The sequence below is a fragment of the Ochotona princeps genome, chromosome 5, assembly GCF_030435755.1.
Source record: "Ochotona princeps isolate mOchPri1 chromosome 5, mOchPri1.hap1, whole genome shotgun sequence".
Classification (NCBI taxonomy): domain Eukaryota; kingdom Metazoa; phylum Chordata; class Mammalia; order Lagomorpha; family Ochotonidae; genus Ochotona; species Ochotona princeps.
Genome location: NC_080836.1, coordinates 55,637,962 through 55,659,022, shown reverse-complemented (window position 1 = coordinate 55,659,022; position 21,061 = coordinate 55,637,962). Strand labels below are relative to the sequence as shown.

The window sequence follows — 21,061 nt, the reverse complement described above, 5'->3', positions numbered from 1 at the left end:
GGTTTGGATTGTAAGCCCATTACAATGGGAGTAACATAGGAGAACAATACCATTGCTGGTGGCCCTGACTGCCCAGACATAAGAGGAAGAATTCCTCACAGCAAGTTTCAAATTGAATCTTCATGTGAGTGGATTCAATTCCTATGAAGGAGACAGAATCAGACATCAAAATTCAATAAACAGAGCCTCTGAGCATGAAAAATCAGTAGTTGTGAAATATTTGAGAAAAACCAAATATTGAACATGGACTCAGAACTTTGTTCTATTGTGACCTGTGGGAGGCAAAATGGAAAGGCCCATGCTCCTGTCAAGCCACCCCACAGAGTAGCTGGGAGCCAGCTAGGCCCCGGGCTGAGGGAAGGCAGCTGGCACTGTTGCCATCAGCAGGAGGGTCTTTGTGTTTAACTCTTCTGAGGTTCTAATGCAAAACAGGTAAGATGGACCAAAGCCTCCAAAAAGGGTTTGCAAATCAACATCTACAAAAGCAACATTGTAGTGCATTATTTAAAACAGATTAAAACAATTCATTTGTAAATGATCATCTTACTGCACTTACCACTATGGACATAAAGCAGCATAGTGATGATGGTGACTTTGATGAGGAAAACTGCTGTTTCAAAGATGGAAATGCAATAAATCCTTGCTTTCAGAGCTTGTAATGCAAGAGGGGGGCAGACACAGCCCTAGTGCTGTAACTGAATGAAAGTAACTTCTCTAAATGAAAACAAATCGTACTTCTCTTCTTGAAATTTTGGTACTCAGTTTCTGAATGCCCTGTTTCAGAAGTTATTTTTCTGTGGGAAACTGGGAAATTGAGAAATTCTTTCTAAAGTCCATTTATCAATTGGTCCAAAGACATGCAGTAAAGCACTGATTTGGAAACATCTACAGCATTTGCTATGTCTGGTTAAACTGTAAAACACAGTTTTCCACAGTTGGCATCAAGAGCTCAATAAGGAAAACATGCCATATGGCCTTAAGTTCGTACAACAGAAGCAGGGACAGCACCATATGCTATTGAATCACCATTCACAGGTATTTCCCTGGGCTGAGAAAGAACTCCAGTGATATCATAAATAAAACATAAAGATGGCCATGAGATTCTCCTGAAACATCTGCATGTTAGCTTCTTGAAAGTACTAGAAAGCCTACTTACAGAAAACCCCCGGAAGGGACCACGTCTGTCTTACATATATCGTGCACAGTGATGGTGAGAAGCGAGAGCTAACAATTGCAGAAATAACCAGCCAAATTTGCAGGATGAGCTAAGAATGGCATGGATGGGAAGTTTTACTGAACCATCACCTGTAAAGATTTGAGATGGGCGACTGCCTCAGAATGCCCATGCTATGCAATGTGTGCTTTTATTTTTACCTAGCCAACGTGCATGATACAGTCCATGACTAAACATAATCCAACTTGATTTGTGTTGCCGCGGTGCTCCAAAGAACAAATCTACAAAATTACAACATGTGAAAGCTTAACACCGTGATATAAGACAGCAGTGGCACGGTTCATATCTTAAACTGACAGACTGATGGTGATTATTGCAAGGACAATGCCCTGCATATGTCAAACGATTTGCAAATAATTTATGTCACCTTCCCCTCCATTATTGTTTTTGCAGAGGACATAAACTGTGTCACCAATATTAAACTGTCTGCAAAACAGCCGAGCTCAGCTTTCTCTTCTTGGAGAGCGCGGAGCCATCTGCACCCAGACAAACATGCATATGGCCATCATTTGTCCAACATCTTACACAGTGTGAAGGTTTTTTACTTGAAATGCCAACCTATGTGGCAGATGATGTATGTGTTTCCTCAGTCCTGTGATTACCAGGCTCGCGCCGCTGTGCCGCGCTCTCACCTCATCAGTTCCACAAGGCACACTCCAAGGTGTGTGAGGCATTTGCAGCAATATGGCTTCTGACATGCGGGGAAGCAGAGGCGTCCCGCCGTGAATATCAGACTCCAGATTTGGCTTCAGTTAGGGGTCAAAGTCTGACCTGCAGAAATTAGCGTGGGGAGAGATTTAGGACTTGAAAACAGCAATTTGAAAATGCGAATGAATATATTTTGATAAAGGCGAAAGCAAAGGGCACCCTTGCTGTCCCTGGCTGACTGCTGTGCACAAATGCCTTAGAAATGATCCACGTTTTGTTTCTTTGAAAGACAATGTTGTGGGAGGCATACTTGTTAGCACCAGCTGGAAACCGAACTGGGTCCACCTGCAATGAGCAGATGCAACTACTTTCAGAGACTGGCCATCACTACATAGCAGGGGGTTTGTCAGCCCTGTAAAACAAAATGACAAGACGAGCTCTTCTACAGATCCACGTAGTTTTAGGAACACTTACATATGATTTCCTTTAACACATACACTGCTACATGAAGAAATTCATGGAAGGATTGGGCACTACAGGCAGGGAATGCCCACAGCCCACACTGGAATTTGAGTCCTAGCTCCACTTCTGACTCCAAATCCACAAATCCACACCCCAAGATGCAGCAGTGATGTTCTCCTGCCATCCATGGAAAATATTCAGACTGTGTAATTGGCTCCTTGCTTCAGCCTGGTCCCTGTTCGGGCTATTGCAAGCATGTAGATGGAAGATCCCTCTTCATCTCTCAAAATGGAAGTAAAAGCTATAAATGAAATTAAACTTACTTTAATGCAAAATCTCAAAATCTATGCAGTCAAAGAGTCCTCACAAAGCTCATGGAAAATACATTTTGCAAAAACACTATGCATGGATTTACACATTTTTCAAGATTCATTTATTTTTATTGGGAAGGCAGATTTACAGAGAAAAGGAGATGCAGAGATAAAAGGTCTTCCATCTGCTGATTCACTCCCCAAAGGCCTGCAATGGCCAAAGCTGAACTGATCCAAAGCCGGGAGTTTCTTCCAGGTCTCCCATGCGGGTGCAGGGTCCCAAGCCTTTGGGCCATGCTCCACTGCTTTCCCAGGCCACAAGCAGGGAGCTGGGTGGGAAGAGGAGCAGCTGGGTACGAACCAGCACCCATACATGGCGAGGATTTAGCCACTGAGCCATTGTGCCAGGTCCTCTGTGCATCGATTTCAAAAAATAAAATTTTGTTCCAAAGTAAATTTATCTTTTAGTTCCATGTCCATGAACGTTTGAAGTACTCTCAGGTAATTATACACACTCAAAGGTATACACATAAAGGATGAGAATAATACACTGTGATTTCTAAACTCTGTGATTTTTTTTTTTTCGCTTTTAAAAGTTCTTTAAATGCTAGCCCTTTAGGTCAAGCAGAGAAAATGGTATTTTTCTTTCTTTTTTATCAGAGAGGGAGAGAAAGCAACAGAGGAGGATCACTAAGAAGTTTAAAGATGGTCCCAAAAGGATATTTCAGACATCAAATATCCTTTATGAAACCACACATTTTGATGAGTTAAGTGTAAATTCATCAGAAACATATGGATTTACTTTTCTATAATATTCACATGGACATAAAAATATCTCCCCCACCTCCCTTTTTCAATGATGGGTGGGTAGAACTAAAAGAAGACATGTGATGGTTAGTCCTTATCCACTGGCACTTACCATATTCAGACATAACTTAAAAAGTTTCCAAACATGGACTTTTAACATTTGAAGAAAAGTACCTAATTTTAATAAAAAGAAAGAAATCCTCAAAATTAATTTATAAAACAAAAATCCATGTGTCCCAAAACAAAAACATGTCTGATTTAGGACCACTTATGTTTATGAGAGCAAGCAAGAGGCCGTTTAAATCGTGGCTCAATGGGATTTCCAGAAACTGAATACTCTCCATTGAAACTAACATGCAGGCAACAGAATTTCCATCAATGTTTGCCACTTCTGATTACCTGTAATTCTTTCAATTAATGCCAGGATAGAAGAAAATGGAAACATACATATGTTAGCAATAAAATTGGAGAAAAACAAGCATGATGGATTTTGTGGATTTATATTTGCAGAATTTTTAAGATGTGGCCAGCAGCCCCCTAGGAGTTGATCCTGACAAGTTTAATTTGCGTAGCTTTGAGTGAGCATTGTGAAGATTGGCAGAGCTAAATTATGGCTAGTTTATCCCTACCCCATTCCCAGCTATTTTTTAATACCTAAAAAAAAAAAGGAAATGGCTAATAAAGATTTCTACATCACAGAAGACTCTGTGAGAAAATTGTTTAGACTGAAAATTTATGCTGCTTAAAAATCACCCGTTGACAGTCTAGACTCCCCCCCCCCACCAGAAAAAAAGCCAGGTCCACCAAAATTACGCTTCAACACTATAAAAAGCTAAATATTACACTGAAAACAGACATGAGACAACTGAATAGTAATCTATAGCCATTTTAAGGTGTATAGAACCCAGCTGTATATAAACTAAAATTGAAATGTTAATGAAGAAGTCACAGGACGTGGTTAACAACTTGCATTTTTTTTAACATATTGGTTACTCAATACTATGTCAATTAACTCCATAACATTATAAATTGTTACTGATGTTATGTTGGGGCTTTTAATTGATCAGGATGATACTCTGCCGGCTCTACCTTCAGACCAGAGGTGGTCTCCCCAAGAAGCCGTTGAACTTATCTGGACAATAAGATACTGGACTCTATGCTTGGTATATGCTTGCAATGAAAGAATCTCAACTGAACTTGAACTGTGGCAATGCAGCAAGGTGGAAGAATCCACCATGGGGGGAGGGTTTGGGGAGGGGTGGGGGGAATCCCAGTACCTATAAAACTGCGTCACATAATGCAATGTAATAAAAAAAAGGATTATACAATATAAATAAATGCCCAGAACAAAAAAAAAAAAATCACCCGCTGAACACATCCATTTGGATCTTCAACACTGGCCTCACTACACCCTCATCATTTCCTTTACCAACTCTGTGGTTTGTGTGACTCCTCAAATGGCCATGATGACCAGGGCTACACCAGGTTGAAGCCAGGAGCTAGGAGCTTCACCTAAATCTCCCATGTGGGTGCAGGCACCCAACACCCATGCCATGCTCTGCTGCCTTCCTATGTACACAATGAGGGAACTGGATCAGAAATGGAATAGCTAGGGTTTGAACTAGTGCCCATATGGGATGCCAGTATTGCAGATAGCAGCTTAACCTACTACAACCCTGGCCCTTTAATGTTAATTTAATATTTATACATTACTTTCTTAAATTGTTTTTTCAAAGGCATTAACATTTTATTTATACGTTTTTATTCCAATTGTACTCTTGAGAGCAGGAGTTACTTCTATTTTGTTTGCCCTTTAGAACCTAACAAATGAAGTACATAAAAAGTTCAGTATTTGGGTGAATTCGTTTTGACTGAGTTCTATTAGTGGATGGTTTGTATATTTGGAATTTCCATCCAGGTCCTATAACGGGAGACCATATACAGATATTCTGACAACCTGCTATTCAGTACTTTTAACTTAACATGTATTTTACTTTTTTTGTTTACTTTAACTACATAGCATTAACTATTATCGAAGAAATATAAAATAACCTTTTTGAGATATTCTGACAACCTACTATTTAGTACTTTCAATTTAACATGTATTTTACTTTTATTTTAACTACATATCATTAATTATTATCAAAGAAATATAAAATGACCTTTTTGAGGGGTTATTTAGAAGCTAAGTTTTCCTTTAATGTTATTTTTCTGAGAAAATGTATACAGAGATGGTTTTTTCTAACTCCTATTAGAAAATAGGAATGTAACAATAATCAATAGCAATTTAGACACACTGTAAATCACTTTGATGAAATGCCAAATGGAGACCTGCATTGTAACATAGTAAGTAAAGCTGCTGCCTACCATGCCAGCATCTCATGCCAACACCAGTTCAAGTCCTAGATACTCCATTTCTGATCCAGCTCCCTACTAATGGCCTGAGAAGTCAGCAGATGGATCAAATCTATGTACCCATGTACCTCTGCACTCATATTGGAGACCCAGATGGAGTGCTGGCTCCTGGCTTTGTTCTGGTCCAGTATTGTCCACTGCAACCATCTAGGGAGTGAACCAGTAAGTAGGTCTCTCTCCCTCCCATTTCTCTGTAACTCTTTCAAAATTAATAATTAAGATCTTTTAATGATACTTTTTTTTAAAGATGTATTTATTTGAAAGGCATAATTAAGAGAGGAAGGAAGAGAGCGAAAGAGAGAGATTTCCATCCACTGGTTCATTCAAATAGCCCCAACAGCCTGGATTGGGCCAAGGTCTCCTATGTGGGTGCAGGGACCCAAGCACTCAAGCTGTCCTGCTCTGCTAACTAGAAGCATACGTAGTGGAGCAGCTAGGACACAAAATGGCACCCACATGGGATCCAGTGCCACCAGCAGCTTAACCCATGACACCACAATAGATCATTTTAAAAGAACTTGTACTATATCACAAATATGAAATTCAACATTTCAATCTGCTACTCAGGATTATTTTCTTTTTCTATTGCTTGAAAATCCTAATGACAAATGTTTTCAAGATTTTTTTTATACTTATTGATACACATTTTCTGAACAGCCAACTATACCAACCTGGCCTTTTGGCATTGGTCCAGTTCTTCATGCACATTAAAGCCCTACATCCACTGTCTATCCAGAATAGACCTGTTTGTCACTACTGTTCTCACTATCTTTTTGAATCTACAGAGTATATTTATGATGTTTGTTTCAATATTCTTGCCTACTAATTCTGTCATCATTTCTTTTTTTTTTTTCTACTGATTGAAGTTTCTCCTCTTGCCTCTTTACACACTGTGTCAGATGCTAAACATTTGTGAATTTTACATTGCCCAAATGTTGGAGATTTCTGTGTTCCTCAACTATTTTAAGGTTTTGTTCCGGGATGCAGTTAGGTTACTTGGAACGAATTCAATCTTTTTGAGACTTTGCTTTTAAGCTTTGGTAAGCGGATCCAGACAGCCATTAGGTCTAATTTGGCCCTCAAATAGAGACAGTACTCTTTGCGAATTCTATTTGGTACGTGTATCAGAACGGTCTCTCCATGCTTGTTAGTGTGACTCTATTGCTGGCCCTTTGAGAGCTCAGAGGACTGCTAAGCTTCCTTTATGCCAAAGGTCCTCCCCCGCCATGAATCCTGGTGGCTTCTTCACGTCTTATGACGATGAAGCCTCACTGAAGACTAACATAATACTCTGCCAATCTCCACGCTGTCAATCTTCAGGACCAGGCTTTGTCAATTCTGGTCAGGAGAACCTCAACCTTGTTGAAATTAGAATCTCTCCTCAATTCAAAGAACCTTTCTGTGTGCAACCCAGAACTGCCCACTAAGCAGAGACTGAAGCTGATTTTGAGGAGCCCCTCAGCTTGCTTCCGTTCAGGCAGGGATCACTTCCTGAACTATCTTTCCCTATCCAGAACCATTGCTTCCAGTATTTTGCCTGGTTTTTTTTAGTTAAGGCAGCAAGATTAATCTATTCTTTATTACTCCCATCAAGACTGGAAGTGAGCCTTCTTAGATAGCATTATGAAAGACAAAAATTGCTCTAAGAGATCAGAATGAAAATGAACTTTTCTTATTTGGAATTGTCAAGGACCAACCAAACCAACAGAAATGAAAATTCATCCTTTATAAAATAATACTTAAAACAAGGGTATTAAGTTTAAAATTTTTTAAAATGTCAACTACATTAATACCTTAGAATAAAATTTTTAATAAAAGGAGGCAATCCAACACTTTAAAGGTAGTTTATCCTGTTTCAAAATCACTTCAACTTCTTGAAGGTCACAAAAAACATTATTTCAATACTCAAGATATATATTCTGACTAATGTTGAAATAAAAGTTGCTCATTTCAGTTACTTGGTAACAACAACAAAAAAAAGACAGAGAAACGAAATAAACAAAACATTGGCCTGAGCAAGTTGGTATTTTTTTTTTCTTTTGTATATGCACCACTTTGTATTGGTAAGACCAGATAATGAATAGCACTTTTTCTTTGTAACAATTCATTAATCAGAGAAATGATCCTTGCTAGTGTTTAGATGTTTTACTTAATTTGGTACCTCTGGCCTGCTGCCCCACTTGTGCCAAAATTATTATTTCTCACCCACCAGGTGATAAATAACAACTTCAGTTGTGATTAATACCATGAATCCTTCAACCTAACGTGAAAAAACTTGAGACCAGCAGAACAAGTGGGTGGTAATTGTTGTGAGGACTGTTGCAGCTCAGCTCAGCTTGTGAGAAGGACAAATCCACAGGAAATGAAGCGTTCGCTCACAGTCCAGCTGATCCTACATGGCTTCATTAAGCCCATCTCACAGACACTTGCCATTTGAACACCAGTGCAAGGTTTCTCCCTCCCAACACTAAGTTTTAAGTATCTTCAGAGAAAAGAAACCCACTAACTTGTTATTGCATCAATTTAAATATTTATTGACGGATGAATGAATGAATGAATAATAAATGAGAAAATAAAATCCTTGCCCAAGTACTAGACATTGTTACTATGGGTCATTTGAGAGCTACATCTGGTCCTCTCTTGTCATTTCCCTAATAACGCAATTTGCACAAATGTTGTTTTGCTAAACCCATGCAAAATGAATATTCTCTACTGCTAGGAAGAGAACTGTTAACAATGGCCAGTAACTAAAGCCACATGATACTGTCAGCTTTATCACTTACCAAAAGATACCAACGTAGAGACTCGGTGATCTTCAGTGAAGCAGGTGGTGGCACAGGAATTGTGTAGACTTCAAACGCTTCCCAGAATACTCCTTGTGTCCTAATTGAGAACTGCTTTAGATGGTGCCATCTCTTTTAAGTCACATAAGGTAATGAATTCCAAATGGAGTCAACCAGTCACACCTGACCTACTGGCATGTCTGTTTGGCAAGCAAGCTATTTTAATATTTTTCATGCCTTCAGATAGAGGAATACATTATCCAGTTTGGCACAATCCCCACGGTTTCTTTTATCTAATACTTTTATCTATTTAAATCTATTCATCATAAGTCTAGCTTCTGAACTGAGCTTGTGATTCCTGCTAAATCAAAATGTATCAAATAAAAGCAAAGAAAAAGTAAGAAAATAACTTGGATAGAGGTATATGACAATATAGATTTTCAAGGATCACACATTAGGCCCAAACTTTTTCAACCATATCTTTTAGTTATATTCTTATCTACACAAGAAACACCTGGCATGGTGTTGTGACCACTTGCAAACTGCATCAAAGTATAATTAACACTGGGAACACAGAAGAGGGGAATAGAGCCCCACTCTGGATTTCAGAATAACTTCTAAGGACAGCTTTGAGCATAGCTGCAGTGGAAAATAGACAGTAAGATAAGAACCATCTTCCCTCACTAATGAAACATCTCATAATCCCTAATGATAAGTGAAACATTCATAACTGAAATTCTACACTATTGAGCTGTCATTGATTTATTCTTTAAAGTAAAAGGAAATAGAAGACTAAATATATTAGTGACCATAAAATGAATTGAATTGGTAGTCAAAAATCTACTCCCTCCCCCAAAGCTGGTCTGTCTCTCACCTGTTTCAGAGCACAGAAGAGAAAGCACCTCCCAATTCATTTAAATCAACTTAGAGATGTGATTTACATAAAATAGAATAGCACGCGGCTACAGTCCTCACCTTGAAGGCCCCGGGATCCCATATGGGCGCCGGTTCTAATCTCAGCTGCTCCACTTCCCAGCCAGCTCCCTGCTTGTGGCCTGGGAAAGCAGCCGAAGATGGCCCAAAGCTTTGGGACCCTGCACCCGCATGGGAGACCTGGAGGAGGTTCCAGGTTCCCGGCTTCGGATCGGCACAGCACCGGTCATTGCGGTCACTTGGGGAGTGAATCATCGGACGAAAGATCTTCCTCTCTGTCTCTCCTCCTCTCTGTATATCTGACTTTGTAATAAAAATAAATAAATCCTTAAAAAAATAGAATAGCACTATGAGCTTCATACTTATATACATCATATAAGCAAACTCAAAACACAGAATTTTTCCATTTGTCCTAAGTGCATTCTTCTCTGCATTCAACAATCTCTCTCCAATTACTGATCTGCTGTCACTACAGATTAACTTTGCCTATTTAAAAATCTTATATACATATACATATACATAAATACGTGCAGTGCATGTACTCACATGTCTAGTTTCTTCCTTCCAACATAGATAAGGTCTTAAGATTCACCAAGATTTGTGTGAATAAAATTTCATTCATCTTTATGATTAAGTGATGCTCTGCTATTGAACTGTTTTGTAATTTACCTATTCACTGTAGATAGGCTTTTGGATAGTCTCAAACACTGGGTGATTTTGAAGTAAGGTGCTATGAACATTCAGGTGTAATCTTTGCAAAGACATAGTCCCCCATCCTCTAAGTCACATGCAAGTGGAAGCACTCACATAGTGAATGTATCTTTGAACAAGTGTAATTTTTCAAAGTGGTTGCACCAATTCATACTCCCATTAGCAGTATATTTTTCTGGGGGCTAGTGTTATGGCACAACATGTCATTATGTAGCTCGTGACATCAGCACTCAAAATCGATTGTTGGGTTGAGGAGTTGTTGCCCTGCTTTCAATCCAGCCTTCTCCCATTGTGTCTTGGGAGGCTATGGATGATGGCACCTGCCACCCAGCTGGGAGACTTGGATGAAGCTGGGGCTCTTGCCTTCAGTCTGGCTGAGCTGTGACTACTATGGGCAGTTGCAGAATGAACCAGTAGAAAGAAGATCTCTGTATCTCCCTCTCTCTTTCGCTCTGCCTTTCAAATACATACATAAATAATAAACATGTAAAAAATACGATTTCCATTGTGGTATCATCCATGACCCTAGGCTACAGCAAAGTGAGTTAACTTCTAAGTATTTAGGGATTTTTCCATGACTTTGGTTCACTCAGCAAGTACCTCACTAAATTTGTTCCTGGATTTAAGCAGCAGCATTTCTAACTCAGAGTACTTTACCAACATTTATTGAATGAATGAAAATAAGCACTTTGGAGGATGCACACACAAAATAGCATTACAACTTCACTCTCAAGAGCATTAATCTAGTAATGAAATATGATACTGAGCACTAAAGACCACTGTTTAAGAATTTGCAGATATAGTACCTCTTTGTGTTGTCCAATTAAATACTCAGCATTTCTAAAGTCTCCCACGAGATAGATACCAGAAGCCAAATCAGTTAGAAAAGATTTTGAACATCGCAGAGTCAAATGACTTCTAATAAATAACATGGTGGATCTAACACTCTGAGTAATATGTGAAGATTATGTATTGCTCCCCAATGTTTTAGGAGATGTAGTAACCAAATTGTCATAAATTGGAATTTCAACAGCCCAGGACAAAACACAGGAGACAAGACACCAAGACTGCTCTCTAGCAGAACAAATCTTCCTGCTAAGCAGAACATGAAGGCTTTATTTTTCTCCCTTACCTTTCATATGTGGACACAATGTAGTTGAAAACTATAACTTGCATGTGATACCAGTTTTCCATTTTCCTCCAAAAATTTCAACACAAATTAAATTGAATGCACTTAGAAACTTTAGTGTTCTTTGCTAGTATTACTTTCGACATAAGTTTTAAGAGTTTAGTGGGTAAAGTGTGTAAAATCAAAAGGTGAACATGAAAACAGAAGAATAATTTGCTTAGTATCAATTGGTGGAGTCAGTTTCCGGTCACATGTTCTATGACTTTAAGATCCACCACAACCAAATTAGTTCCCAAGACTGTGCCTACCTGGGGTTAAAAATAAACAAGCCACGGGGGGTGTAGGAATCACTTTGCATGGGTGAATAGGGCCTTTTTATTTTAAAATCCCACCTGTTGATAGACCTCTAAAACTGAACCTTGATTTAAACATTAGAATTGGGAGGGATACCCTACACAAGACAAATAGCTCAAATCATAAAAGACTGATCTTCATTTTGACTATATTAAAGTTAAGAACTTCTACACCCAAAGGCAACATAAGATAATGAAAAGAAACACTGTCAACTACAAGGAGATATTTGTAACCATTATAACTAGCATTAATAGCTATACTACAAACGGGTTTACCACAGATCACTAGGCACAAACAACAAAAAATAGGCAATGCTATTATGAATAACTTTCTCCATTTCTCTCTCACAGACACATCCAAAAATACATATATACATCCAAAAAACCCAATAAACATAAAACAGTTCAATGATAATCTTAAAAAATATAAATTAAAATCATTTTAGAAAAATTGAAGTCTAATAATTGCAAATGTTGGCAAAGATATGCATAAACCTTAAGCATATAAAATCTTAAGCGTATAGTTAAAAATCTATTTGGAATTACTTAGTACAATTAAATATACACACACCTAACAACTGAACTATTACATTAAGTATATGCTGTGGAAAATCTCTTAAACACTTGTACAGGTAGATATACACAGGGTTATCCATATGCAGCAATTTTTTTTTAATTTTATTTTTTCATTTGAAAAGCAGATTTACAAAGAGAGAAGGAGAGACAGAGAGACTTCCATCTGCCAGTTCACTTCCCAAATAGTCACAACAGCCGGAGCTGAACTGGTCTGGAGCCAAGAGCCTAGAGCTTCTTCCCAGTTTCCAACATGTGTCCAGGGACCCAAGGACCTGAGCCACCTTTTGTTGCTTTCCCAGGCAAATTAGCAGAGAGTTAGATCAAAGTAAAGCAACCAGGACTTGAACCAGAGCCCATAAGGAGTGCCAGCACCTTAGGTAGAAACTTACCCTACCACATCATGGCACAGCTCCTAGGCAGCTATTTTTACAACAAAACACCCAAATGAATCCAAGTCTAAAACCAGAGAACAGAGATGTGCAACATTTATATACAGTTAATTGTAACATAATAGATAAAGTTTTTAACCATTGCTAGGATTAACAAAATGAATCAATTTTAAAAATGTAACATCATATGAAGGAAGCCAAAGCACAGAACGTATACAGTATCACTTCATTTATATCAAGATAAAAAAATGTGAAAATTAAATCATGGGGAACAATTAACAAAATTTAGAATAACAGCAAATCAGGAGGGACGGAGAGCTCAGATTAGATGAAACAAGTGCCAAACAGAGATCTTCGAAGCTATTAGTAACATTCTTTTTTCCACCTAGACTTGAACATAATACTAAGAAAAACACATTTATATGCTTTTTTTTAGTAATATGTATTTGAAAGGCAGTTATACTGACAGAGACAGAAAATATTCCATCTGCTGGTCTACTTCCCAAATGACAGTAACAGCCACAAGGTTGAAGCCAGAGCCTGGAACTCCATCCTGGCCCCATGTGGGTGAGGGATACAAGAACTTGAGCCATCTTCTGTTCAGTTGCCAGGCATAATAGGGAGCTGGATGGGATATGGAGCAGACGGGACTGGAACTGGTACTCCTAGTTTAGGTAACAGTTAAACCTACTGTGCCAACAATGGCAGCCCCTGAGTACTTATACTTTAAAAAGCAAATTTAGATAAATTGATATAACACATATTAAGTTAAAAAAATTTTAAAAACTGGAATACAGATTGGCCTTGAGTCATAACTGCTAAGCCCTAGCATAGTTCCTTAAAGAGGCAGAAGAAAGAGACTGGGGTGCAGCCCATCGCTCTCACTGCAGAGAGACTGGAGTGCAGCCCATCGCTCTTGCTGCATGTACAGTGAACAGGTCACATTCAGGTCTCAGCCAGCCGAGACTCCTGTCAGGGGTCCCCTTTGGGGAAACAGTATGCCATGTGCCTGTGGCATCCCACATGGGCTAGGCAGGCAGAGATCCAGGGGTGATCTCCCACAGGCAGGTGGGAGAGCCTTTCATTATTCTCTCCATTTTTGTATATGTATGAAGTGAGCAATAATAAAACCTCTCAGTACTTTAAATTTTAAATAACTGGCTTTTTAAAAATTATTTGTTTATCTTGAAAGGCAGAAATCTGGACCTCACATCTGCAAGGTTCACTCCTCAAATGCTGCAATGTTCTAACCAACAAAGACAGGAATCAAGTCTAGGCCTCTTGCATGGGTGGCAGGGATCAACCAACTGACCCATCAGGAAGCTGGAATTCCAGGGCACAAATCAGTATCAATTTCAAGAATCAGAAACCTAGCTCTCTAACTTATAGAAAGATGAAAAGAACAGTTTCCTATCTGAAAAACAACAAATGCTAGAAACTTTATAGATTCACCTTGATTCTCAACTCCATGAGAAAGCTGACACCAGTGCCTGCATCAGCTTGCAACACTGGCACCCAGCATTAGAGCACCAGTTTGAAACCTGGCTGCTGCAGCTCCAAACCAGCTCCCTGATAAATGTGCCTGGGAAAGCAGTAAAAGACAGCACAAGAACTGAGCCACTGTCATAAAATACTTGGGTTTCTGCCAGGTGGGAGTCTCAGATGGAGTTCCTGACTCCTAGCTTCTGTCTGACCCAGGCCCAGCTGTTGAAACCATTGGGAAGTGAACCAGAGCTTTAGAACAAGAAATATTATTAGTGACAGTACAGATACATGATATAATGTAGATGAACCTTGAAACATCATGGTAAATGAAAGCCAAACATAAGAAGCTACACATAGTACGTGATTCCACTGATATGAAGTATCCAGAAAACGGACATCTATAGTAACAAAAAGTAGTCTGGGGGTTTTCAGGGACCTGGAAAAGGGAAAAAGGGAATGCTTGATACAGGATTTCATTTGGGGATAATGAACTAGTCTGATGTGGTGGTTACACAATATTGTGCACATACCGATCACTTTAGTGTTCACATCAACATTAAAGAACTTGGGCTTGGCGGCGTGGCCTGGTGGCTAAGGTCCTCGCCTTGATCCCATATGGCCACTGGTTCTGGTCCCGGCAGCTCCACTTCCTCTCTATCTCTCCTCCTCTCAGTATATTTGACTTTGTAATGAAAATAAAATAAATCTTAAAAAAAAAAAAATTAAAGAACTTATTAAGAAAGTAGGTATCATGTTAAGTATTGTTACTACAATAAAGCTAAAAACAAAAAGGCTTGCTAGGGGAATGATTATGCAACAATGCAATTCCGCCCCCTGGCAGGCTCCAGGTGATGAAAGGTAAATATCACAGGTGGGTAGAAGGGACTACATGTGGGGGGGGGTTGGGGAGTGACTTCCAAGCTGATGACCGTGAACAAGCTGCCTAAAACCACAACAAAACTAGAGATCAGTAACAGAACATTATATTGGAAAAACTCAAATATTTCAAAACTTCACACTTACAAATCCCATGAATGAAAAATGAAACAATAGGGAAATCAGAAAATATTTTGAAATACTTAAATAACTCAAAATAAAAGTACATTATCAAAATTCCCTCCACACAATGCACAGAAGAAAAAATAGATTTAAATATATATAGTCAAAAAAGAAAATCTCAAAAGTAGTCTAAGCCTCCACATTAACAAAGGGTGAGATCCACAAACAGTTAAATCAAAAGAAGGTAGAAGGAAATAAGAGCTGAGAAGAACTGAGGAAATGAAAACTACAGAGGAAAAACAATGGCACCAAGTTTGTGACACAAACCAGTGAGAAATGAAAATGTTGCCCATAGCAAAAATAGTTTACAAATGCAAAAAAGGAAAAAGGGGTTATTACCACAGACACCACAGACATTTAAAGGTAAAAAAGGGCTAGTAGAACAACTGTAGAAAATGGACATACTCCTTGAAAGGTGCAAGCAAAAGAGCATCTAAGAGAAAATAGATAATCAGAATAGTTCTAATAAAAAAACTGAATTGCAGTTTAGAATGTTCCCATAAAGAAACTTCACAGTCTCAGTTGTTATACTGTTGAATTCTACCAAACAATGAGAGAATAACTCTAGATCTAAACTCTTCCCACATGTGAGAATAAGCAGCTCATTTATGGAGGGCAATATTAACATGACACCAAAACCGGACAAAGACATTACGCAACAACTGGAGAACAGCATCTCTCAAAACTATGGACACATACAAAACAGCAAATGGAATCCAACAATATGCAAAAGGATAATATATCCTTATTAAATGGGGTTTCATCCCAGGAAACCAAAGTTGCTTCAGCATTTGAAAATCAATTACTGTGACTTACCATTTCAATAAATGAAAAATTTTAAATGTGCTGTCATTTCAACAAATGTACAAAAAGCCTTTGATAAAGTCTACAACTGTTCATGACCTTAAAAATTCCCAACAAAGCAGGAATAAAAAGAACTTCCTGAATCTGATAAAGGATACAAACTTACTACTGGTGAAAGAGAGAATGTTTATGCCTACAATCATGAACAAGGGAGCCAGTCCATTTCCACCACTTCTATTCATCACTGAATTGGAAGTTCAGTAAAGCAATACAAAACAAGACAATAAAAGGCATACAGAATTGAGAGGATGAAATAAGAAATGTTTCATACCTATTTCGATAGCATCATTGATTTTTTTTTAAGACATAAAATATTAGAAAATTTATGTTTAGTTTTTTTAGTATTTACAAGTAAATTTTTGGCAATACTTCTAAAAAAAATCTTACCTCCCCTACAAAAGAAATGAAAATGTATTATTTAAATACTCCTATTTGGCGTTAATATTGTGATGCAGTATTAGGCCATCACTCACAACACGGCATCACCTATTGGGTTGCCTGTTCAATCTCCTGGGTGCTCTGCTTCCAGCACAGCTCCGTACTAATGTCCCTGGGAAAGCAGTAGAGGATGATCCAAGTGCTTGGACCCCTGCCACCCACATGGAGACCCAGATGGAGTTCCAGGACTACACTGCTGCCAGCCATTGCATCATCTGGGGAGTGAAACAGCAGATACAAGATATATTTCTCTGTCTTTTTGTCATTCTACCTTTCAAATAAATAAATAATTAACTCTGAAAGAAAAAGTCCTGTCTAATGAAGTATATTCTTCATTTAAATATGAAGAGTACACAGCTTTAAATGTTAAATCTGTGCCAGCTTTTAAAATCATCCACATTTCTAAGCATACATGTGTTAAGAACATTTTCCCATCATCAGGTATGCGATGTGTCTAAGCAAAGCATCTCACAATATGTAGCACACCTTACTTGCCTTAGAAAAGAGTGTTAATCTCACATTTACAAAAGGTAGCTATCAGAAAAATCAAAAGGAAGGAAATATGACATCAATAGTTACTTAAACTTTATTTTAAATGCACACATTTCAAGGAAATAAAAATTTCCAGGTACACAGTACAACATTATCAAATAAAACAATTCAGAATTATCTTATTGCATACACATGTAACAGTAAAAAGCACATGTTTAGGATATATTATATAATTTGTTTTGTGGTATTGAAACACAATGTTTTTGGTTTTCAAATTTTGACACCAATATACATTAGAACATTCAAGTAACACATTTTTTGAAACTTTGATTTTAGGGGATCATAACTAAATTAACCCAGAACTCTAAGACAACCTGCCTTTACCACGCTCTTCAAAATAGTGTTGCTCAATTCTTCTGCAGAAAGCAAGGAGGTTACTATAGTTTTTCACCTTCTCAGAAAGTTCATCATTGGTCAACTGGGTAGTAAGAATAGTATACAAATGGCCAAACACTAGTGCATCAAGTTCAGTAGGCCTAAAAAAATGGAAACGAGAGCAACTTAACTAATACAGTAGAAAACATAGTTTTAAAAATATTTTATTCATTGTTTTAAAAGAAAAAAGTCATAAGAAATCAGTATAATTTGAAAAATTGTTTTTGTTTAGTTATTAAAAACAACCTATGGCTTACAAGTTATATAATTTGTTATTTTAAAAAGTAGTATTCTTTAAACACTGTAAAAGAATATAGAATAACAGATCATATTATTTTATTGCTTAACTTACCAGATAAAAACAGCAGGTCTCCAATATGCCAGGAACTATGTCAAGTAAACGTGTGTACATATATATACGTATGTGTGTGTGTAGATACTCTAAGGCATGGTAAAAACGTAAATTATCACAATTTACTAAGTATTTTAATAGATACATGAACAAAATGCTTTGAAAGCAGAGAGGATTCGGTTGTGATCCTTGCACAACAAAACTGACACCCAATTATCCAAACATACAACACCAACATGATATAAACTCAATTTTACCACTTTTAAAAGAATTTAGATTTCTAAAGAACACATAAAAATGGTTCCAACATAAAATTTTCCAGTTTTCCTGCTTCAATTATATATTACTAACAAGAAAATGAAATCTATTCTATCACTAATGCTTTATAAGTAGAGCATCATCAATCTGTATTACATTAATTACTAACGCAATATTACTAAAAGGAGAAAATACCATAATTATGAATTATTGCTGCTATTCTCATAATAATAAAGCTTTTGAGAACACAGATACGAGCCTATCTAAATATGAAAACATACTTCAGTTATCTAATTTGGCACAGTAGATTTGGGGGATCACTGAGATCTAAATTTGAATCCTTCCAGGTGCTGGGAAACTAGATGGCCACTGATGAATGAGCTCATGAAGTTGTGTGGTTTTAAATAGTATCTTCACTTCACTACCTCTAAAATTAAGAAGTTCTACAGAAGTCTGTGGAAAACATGTACTATGAAAACAAAAGGCATGAATTTCAAAATTTGTACCAAAATGAATTTAACTTCTAATTCCATTATCCATGAACTTTCTGAAATACTTGTGTCATATTCTTTTCCCTAAATTTTAGATTCATACAATTAAAGGCCTTCATAACATCTCAACTTCAGAGATAAATAAGTACCTCAAATCTATTTGTCCCTCATTTCCCCAAAATAAAAGGCAACATTATTTACCCAGTTGCTCAAGACAACTTTCTAAGGGCAACCCTTAAATCCTCTTTTTCCCTCACCCTTCCTATAACCCTAAGTAAGTTGGTTGAGATACCTCCAAATATGCCCAGAATACCATCACTTGTGTCATTTTTACTTCCTAGTCTGAGCTACCATCATCTCTCACCTAGACCAGAGCAACAATCTTCTAATTACTTCCTCCTACTTATTCTGCATACCACTGCTAAAGTGGCTCTTTTTTGTTATTGCAATCAAATCTTAAAATTGCGTGCATGACCACGGGGAATTGGAGTGCCCTCGGAAGCCGAGAACTCTGAGGTCACCCACCCCCAGCCGGAGCTTCCACAGGGGATGGAAAAAGTCCAAACACTACCGTGCAGAAACTAACCTCATCGGACGACAACCAGAAGCCCTGAGCGGTCAGCAGAAACAGAAGAACAATAAACGTCCTTCGGTACCAGGGAGGGGACCTTTCTCTGGTCCTGGCCTGGTTTCGGCTCTGGACCCCCACCCTCCCTCGCAATGACCATCGGGATCGCTCCGGAAGCCCCTCAAAACAAACATACAAACAAACTAAAAAAAAAAACTAGAATTGGGCCCTGCGGCGTGGTCTAGCGGCTAACGTCCTCGCCTTGAAAGCCCCGGGATCCCGTATGGGCGCCGGTTCTAATCCCTGCAGCTCCACTTCCCATCCAGCTCCCTGCTTGTGGCCTGGGAAAGCAGTCGAGGACGGCCCAATGCTTTGGGACCCTGCACCCGTGTGGGAGACCCGGAAGAGGTTGCAGGTTCCCGGCTTCGGATTGGCGCGCACCCGCCCGTTGCGGCTCACTTGGGGAGTGAATCATCCACAGAAGATCTTCCTCTCTGTCTCTCCTCCTCTGTGTATATCTGGCTGTAATAAAATGAATAAATCTTAAAAAAAAAAAAAACTAGAATAAATAGACAAACAACAAAAAGTAAAGCTTAGAATCTGACAGGAAAGAGCTAGCATGGATTTACTCATACCTCACTAGGTGGGACACAAAGATTAGGCACTCCTCACTATGGTGTTGAAGATTTCTCTGCACACCCCTCCAAAAACAAAATGTTCTGCACCTTAATTGTCGACAAATGTCTTGTTAGAGTTATAAGTCAGTCTAGATTACCCTAAAATCCGCCAAGTTCAGCAAAATTATACTTCAACACAGCAAACGGCTAAATACTAAAAGGAAAATAGACACGAGACAGCTGAATAGTACCCTATAGCCATTTGAAGGGGTATAGCAGCCGGTTCTGTATATAAACTAAAATTGAAATATCAATGAGCTAATCACAGGATGTGGCTAAGAACTTGCATTTTTTTTAACATATTGGTTACTCAAAACCATGTCAATTCCATAATGTTGTAAATTGTTATTGATGTTATGTTGGGACTCTTAATTGATTGGGACGATATTCTGCCAGCTCTACCTTCAGACCAGAAATGGTCTCACCAAGAAACTGTTCAACTTATCTGGACAATAAGATGCTGGACTCTACACTTGGTATATGTTTGCAAAGAAAGAATCTTGATTGAATTTGAATTGTAATACTGCAACAAGGTGGAAGAATCCACCATGGGGGAAGGGCATGGGGAGGGCTTGGGGGAAACCCAGAGCCTATGAAACTGTCACATAATGCAATGTAATTAATAAAAAAAAAAATCAAAAAAATTGCGTGCATGAAATATTCCAACGGACTTCCATTCCACTTACACTAAAATGACCAACTCCTTGCATAAGGATACAAAACCTAGATGATCTGCCATCCATATACCTCTTCCACCTCTCCTGCTAGTCTCAACACACAACCAAAACTGACCCTGCTTCCTTCATCTGAGCACAGCAAACTAAGGCCAATATTGAAACCCTGACATAAGTTATTCCTTTGTTTTCTGGAATATTCTTCCCCGACTTACATGTTGGCCCTTTCTTGTGGTTTTTGTTGTTACTGCTGTTTTAGAATAAGGTTTAAATGTTACATTTTCATCCCTGACCACACAAACTGAAGTGGACATAGTCACTATCATATCATGTGATCCCATTTAAATTCTGTGTAACACTTAGCACTATATAATAGTTGTTGTTTATTGTGTGTCTCTTCCACCAGAATGTGACAGAAAGGACCTTCTTTGCTTTACTCACTATATTCATACTCTCTACAACAATGCAAGGCATAGGTGGGTTGCATGAATAAATAGAAAAATGACACACACATCAA

General features: G+C 38.2%; 1 protein-coding gene across 1 annotated transcript in view; it reads right to left on the bottom strand.

The window, feature by feature from the left end:
* Positions 1 to 15,146: 15,146 nt before the first annotated feature.
* The window catches only part of MTX2 (metaxin 2), a 73,701-nt gene continuing 67,786 nt past the window's right edge, over positions 15,147 to 21,061 (bottom strand). The window contains exon 10 of the mRNA XM_004577029.2: positions 15,147 to 17,625. Within this exon, the coding sequence (XP_004577086.1) occupies positions 17,454 to 17,625 (172 nt within the window). The 3' untranslated portion in view covers positions 15,147 to 17,453. The remainder of the gene's footprint in view (positions 17,626 to 21,061) is intronic.